The sequence below is a fragment of the Sinocyclocheilus grahami genome, unplaced genomic scaffold, assembly GCF_001515645.1.
Source record: "Sinocyclocheilus grahami isolate Dianchi unplaced genomic scaffold, SAMN03320097.WGS_v1.1 scaffold1331.1, whole genome shotgun sequence".
In the NCBI taxonomy this organism is placed as follows: Eukaryota; Metazoa; Chordata; class Actinopteri; order Cypriniformes; family Cyprinidae; genus Sinocyclocheilus; species Sinocyclocheilus grahami.
The window spans coordinates 407,899-413,779 of NW_015506510.1; the positions used below are offsets into that span (position 1 = coordinate 407,899).

General features: G+C 34.8%; 1 protein-coding gene across 1 annotated transcript in view; it reads right to left on the reverse strand.

Moving 5' to 3' along the window:
* The window catches only part of LOC107569304 (regulating synaptic membrane exocytosis protein 2-like), a 105,658-nt gene that overhangs the window by 18,291 nt on the left and 81,486 nt on the right, over positions 1-5,881 (reverse strand). Inside the window, exons 33-35 of the mRNA XM_016255361.1 lie at positions 4,766-4,769; positions 3,478-3,481; positions 2,909-2,965 (exon numbers count right to left, since the gene is read on the reverse strand). Of these exons, the coding sequence (XP_016110847.1) occupies positions 2,909-2,965; positions 3,478-3,481; positions 4,766-4,769 (65 nt within the window). The remainder of the gene's footprint in view (positions 1-2,908; positions 2,966-3,477; positions 3,482-4,765; positions 4,770-5,881) is intronic.

Here is a 5,881-nt window from a genome sequence, read left to right on the forward strand (position 1 = left end):
TTTTTTCCCCACTGTATATACAATATTTTTTAAATATACACGTGTGTATTTTTATATATACATAATAAATCTACACAGTACACACACACATATATTATTTAAACAAACTTTTATTTTGGATGCGATTAATCGTTTGACATCCCTAGATTTAAAATGTAATTTAATGGGGAAAAAAAACTAAATTGACATTAGTTTTTAAAAGTGTACTGAAGTGTTAAGAAACATAGTCATGAAAGTGGACTCTTTTTACTTGCACTTAAGAAGACTTTTATTTAATTAATATTATATTATCTGCAAGTACAGGTGTTTAAAAATATACTTTAAAGATTTGAAGTACACTTAAAGTGCACCTTCAATGCAATTAAGCATATTTCTTTATTGCAAGGGAATGCACTGGCACTGGTGTGGTCCGACTGTACATACTTTACAAAAAGCCAGAGAAACTTTGTGTTCTAGTGATAGTGCCCATTTGCATCCATTCTGTCAACTCACCAGTCAAATCAAAGCAAGCACTGCAGGAAGTTCCTCAAGCAGCAAAGATCTTTTAAACCCAACAGTCTTTCCTCAACAGACGGCAACAGGGCATCTGTGAGGGCAATTTACCCCCTCACATGCTGCAAATGCTGTAAATCTACTTTATCTAAAGGGAAGCATTGATCAGTGTGTCTGATCATAGATCTCACTGCATGACTAGGCGGAGCATCCGATTCAATCCATTCCATCCCAGCAGGTCTTTATGAGGCAGAGCGGGGCGTGAGGCATGATTACACCAGTGGGACCCCTGAATCCTGTCTGTGATCTGTAGAGAGGGACATGCGCTTCCTCAAAGCTAGCTCATATCACTGCTCTGTGTGTGTGTGTGTTCAGATGGGCTGCTGACTGGGTTATGACTTCCACCATTGAAAAAGTGAATGTGCTGAGAAAATGTGCTTTTTCTCACACACACAGAGAGAGAGAGAGAGAGAGAGAGAGAGAGAGAGAGAGAGAGAGATTTTTAAGCTTTTTTTTTTAAAGGTAAAGTTTCTAATTTTTTTATACAACTAAGTGTTTAGTAGTTCTTTAATTTGCAGTTATTCAAGTTAGCAGGGTCAATGACAAATAAAAGTCTTCATGATAAAGAAAATCATTTAAAAATCTAGTTTAAAACAAAAAAACGGAGAGAGAGAGAGAGAGAGATTTTTAAGCTTTTTTTTTTAAAGGTAAAGTTTCTAATTTTTTTATACAACTATAAGTGTTTAGTAGTTCTTTAATTTGCAGTTATTCAAGTTAGCAGGGTCAATGACAAATAAAAGTCTTCATGATAAAGAAAATCATTTAAAAATCTAGTTTAAAACAAAAAAACTGCACTTTTTGTATCCATTTTGGTTTCATATGGTTTTGAAAAACTTTTGTACTATATATTAAAGGGATCATTTATCCAAAATATTTAATAAAAATCGAAAAAGTTACTCACCCTCATGTGGTTTCAAACCTGTAAGACTATTTTGAAAAATTTCTTTTCAAATCATTCATCATTATGGAAGAAAAATAATGACAAATGTCTTTGACTCAGACTGAATATTTCGGAAGTGAACTCTGGAAGGTGAAATTTTGAAAATGTGTGTGAAATGTTTTGAATTGAAATATTCACAGCTTAAATATACCATATTGAATTTTGGCCCCTAAAAATGCAAGCCCTGAAAATTCAACACATTAAAATGCAAGCACTGTTAATGCAATGCATACATTTTTCAGTTAGTGCAATTCAGCATGCTTTTTTGATACATCATAATTTTTGGGTGAACTATCACTTTAAAAGACTTATGTCATATGGTGTCACTAAGTAAAAAATAATAAACATTTTACTTATATCTTGAACACATGAGTGTAAACATCTTAATCTTTATAAATATCAGTTTTAAAAAAAAAAACTTAAAAAAAAAGAACAAGGAACTTTGCTGCCGTACCATGGGTGCAGCAGGCGCAATGATATTATGCAGCGCCTGAAAATAGGCCAACTTCTGTTAACATAACCAACGTGACCACCTGCTTGCACAGGGAGCGTGCTGGGAAATATTTTCAGGTGCTGCGTAATATCACTGCGCCTGCTGCACCCATGGTACGGCAGCAAAGTTCCTTGATTATTACACTGGAATGAGAGTATAGTTCCTAGCCATATCGGTCTAGAAAATCACAACTTTTCATTTTCCGTCGGTCTTAGTACACGATGTAACTACAGAAGAGTCAAGTTTTAAATAGGAAAAACATCAAAACTCTTTGGTCATTTTTGAGCGAGATGCTAACGGTCTAATCAGATTCAATGATCTATGCTAAGCTACAGCTAAAAGTGCTACCGCCAGACCCGGAGATCGGCTGAATGGATTCGAAAACAGTAAAACTCAACTGTTTAACTCTAGGGGAGTTGGAAAATGAGCCTATTTTCAAAAATAGTGGAGTGTTCCTTTCTGATATGACTTTGGGCTTCCAATGGTTTTAAAAATTGCTTAAAATTGTAATCCTTTAACCGACTGAACTGGTTCATTAAAAAGCCTCCACCAATTGGACAAAACTATGGTTTACAAGCAACTTTGACACAACTCAAGAGCATTGTTTAGTTGATAAATATTTTAAAGCAGAGCAAAACTATAAAATGTATATTCAACATAAATATTTCCATGACCGTGGGAATCATGCCCTGAACTGTAAAAGTTGTCTAGGAGTGGCCTGCTGAAGAGATCAGCACCAGCATGTGTGTTTTGGGTGCATCCCCAGAAAACGCCTTAACTAGCTTAAACATCAAAACTAGCATGGTCAACCTGCTTCACCAGCACTGAACCAACATGTGAAATCATCACGGCCTTTTTTAGCAGGGTGGTTTCATAAAGTTCACCACATGTTTGTGTTTTCTGTACCAGCTCAGTTCACTCACCCTCTGGGTCCAGCTGGGAGGTGCTTTGACTCTTCTTCCCCAGTCCCACCATGGCAACTAACAAGGACATTTTAGCCCGAGACTAAGACTAAGACTAAAATGAAAATAGCTGACAAAATTAACACTACAGCTAAAGCATCAAACAAACACCAATGACCTTAAAATTTAGGCGGCTTTAGAATTGTTCAAATAACTTGATGTTACTATAGTATTGTAGCCTGTGGATCATTTGATGAAACATTTAAATATCTGGTTTTTGACTGCAGATTTTGGTATTTTGTAATATGTCATAATGGAGTCATGAGGTGTAAAGATTGCTGTCAATCTCTACACCATTAATTTCATCAATTAGCTGCAGTGACATTATTTTATTTAATTGAAAAGGTTTACTTTAGCACATCTTAGTCAAAAGGTCAGGGGTATATATAGAGGCTGTAATATGAAGTATTTATTCACAGAGACAGTTTGCGGAAAGCTTATATAATGAGCTATTTAGGTGACATGAGACAAGCTCTTGAGTCAAACACAGAGAAAATAATGAGACGGTGACTCATCAAACTCAAGCTCACTCTCCTGAGAAAACATGAGAGGATAGCTTTAGGATAGAAACATGAGATTTGATCCTGTGCCAGTGACTCGTCTGACTAAGAGAAACCAGAGATTCACTTTCTGTTGGTTTTCTGTGAATGGCAAGTTTTTAGGTGAACTTTTTTTTTTCTGTGTGAGTAGGTTTGTATGTATGAAAACACAACCAGAGGAGACTTTTGTGAGGACATTTCTCTTGACAATGAGCTGAAACATTTGTACGGCTGTGACGAAAAGGATGAAGCTGTTTCTATGGCAACTGTATCTTCTAGCCTCTTCTTTGCTCTGAATGTTAAAGTCAGACAGGATCACCTGATATTAAACGCTGTAACACTTAGACACTGACTAAAAAATTTTTTTTTTAAATTATGCCTTCAGTATTAAGCTGATATTGCTTCATATGTGGATATTAACAGGTTTCAGCAGATCTTATAATTGTAGCTGTACACACAACTGTTAATAACTTCTTAAAATAGTCTATTGAGGCAAAAGTCATAGTTAATAGTTAGTTAACAGCGAGAGTTGAACCTTAAAATAAAGTGTGACCAAAATAAATACTTCAAATAAATGCTGTTCTTTTGAACGATTTATTCATCAAAAGACAGCACAGCTGTTTTCAACACCGCCATCAGCTTTGCCATTACAGGAATAAATTACATTTTAAAATTAAGTATGAAACGGTTATTTCAAATCAGAGGAATTTAATTAAAGTTCCCATATTTCTTTTCCAGCAGAGTTCTGGACAATACTTTTTTGAATTAGTAATACATTTCTATCTGGGCAGCAGAAGTACTTTGTAAAAGAAAAAAAAAATCCTAAACAGCCAAAATATCATTAAAGAAGATACTGGGCTATGTCTGAGAATTTTTCTACAAAAAAAAGAGATGGATTTCATCATTTGAGCCCAATTAGATATGATATATTAAAGTGGTAATATGATGCTTTTTTAAAGATCATTATTTTGTGTATTTGGTGTAACAGAATATGTTGACATGCTTTAATGTTCAAAAAACACATTATTTTTCAAATACTGTACATTATTGTAGGTCCTCTATGCCCCGCCTCTCTCAAACGCTTCGTTTTCTACAAAGTCCCTCCTTCCGACAAGCGCAGTGGTCAGGGGTATATATAGAGGCTGTAATATGAAGTATTTATTCACAGAGACAGTTTGCGGAAAGCTTATATAATGAGCTATTTAGGTGACATGAGACAAGCTCTTGAGTCAAACACAGAGAAAATAATGAGACGGTGACTCATCAAACTCAAGCTCACTCTCCTGAGAAAACATGAGAGGATAGCTTTAGGATAGAAACATGAGATTTGATCCTGTGCCAGTGACTCGTCTGACTAAGAGAAACCAGAGATTCACTTTCTGTTGGTTTTCTGTGAATGGCAAGTTTTTAGGTGAACTTTTTTTTTTCTGTGTGAGTAGGTTTGTATGTATGAAAACACAACCAGAGGAGACTTTTGTGAGGACATTTCTCTTGACAATGAGCTGAAACATTTGTACGGCTGTGACGAAAAGGATGAAGCTGTTTCTATGGCAACTGTATCTTCTAGCCTCTTCTTTGCTCTGAATGTTAAAGTCAGACAGGATCACCTGATATTAAACGCTGTAACACTTAGACACTGACTAAAAAATTTTTTTTTTAAATTATGCCTTCAGTATTAAGCTGATATTGCTTCATATGTGGATATTAACAGGTTTCAGCAGATCTTATAATTGTAGCTGTACACACAACTGTTAATAACTTCTTAAAATAGTCTATTGAGGCAAAAGTCATAGTTAATAGTTAGTTAACAGCGAGAGTTGAACCTTAAAATAAAGTGTGACCAAAATAAATACTTCAAATAAATGCTGTTCTTTTGAACGATTTATTCATCAAAAGACAGCACAGCTGTTTTCAACACCGCCATCAGCTTTGCCATTACAGGAATAAATTACATTTTAAAATAAACGGTTATACGGTTATTTCAAATCAGAGGAATTTAATTAAAGTTCCCATATTTCTTTTCCAGCAGAGTTCTGGACAATGAATTAGTAAATTAGTAATACATTTCTATCTGGGCAGCAGAAGTACTTTGTAAAAGAAAAAAAAAATCCTAAACAGCCAAAATATCATTAAAGAAGATACTGGGCTATGTCTGAGAATTTTTCTACAAAAAAAAGAGATGGATTTCATCATTTGAGCCCAATTAGATATGATATATTAAAGTGGTAATATGATGCTTTTTTAAAGATCATTATTTTGTGTATTTGGTGTAACAGAATATGTTGACATGCTTTAATGTTCAAAAAACACATTATTTTTCAAATACTGTACATTATTGTAGGTCCTCTATGCCCCGCCTCTCTCAAACGCTTCGTTTTCTACAAAGTCCCTCCTT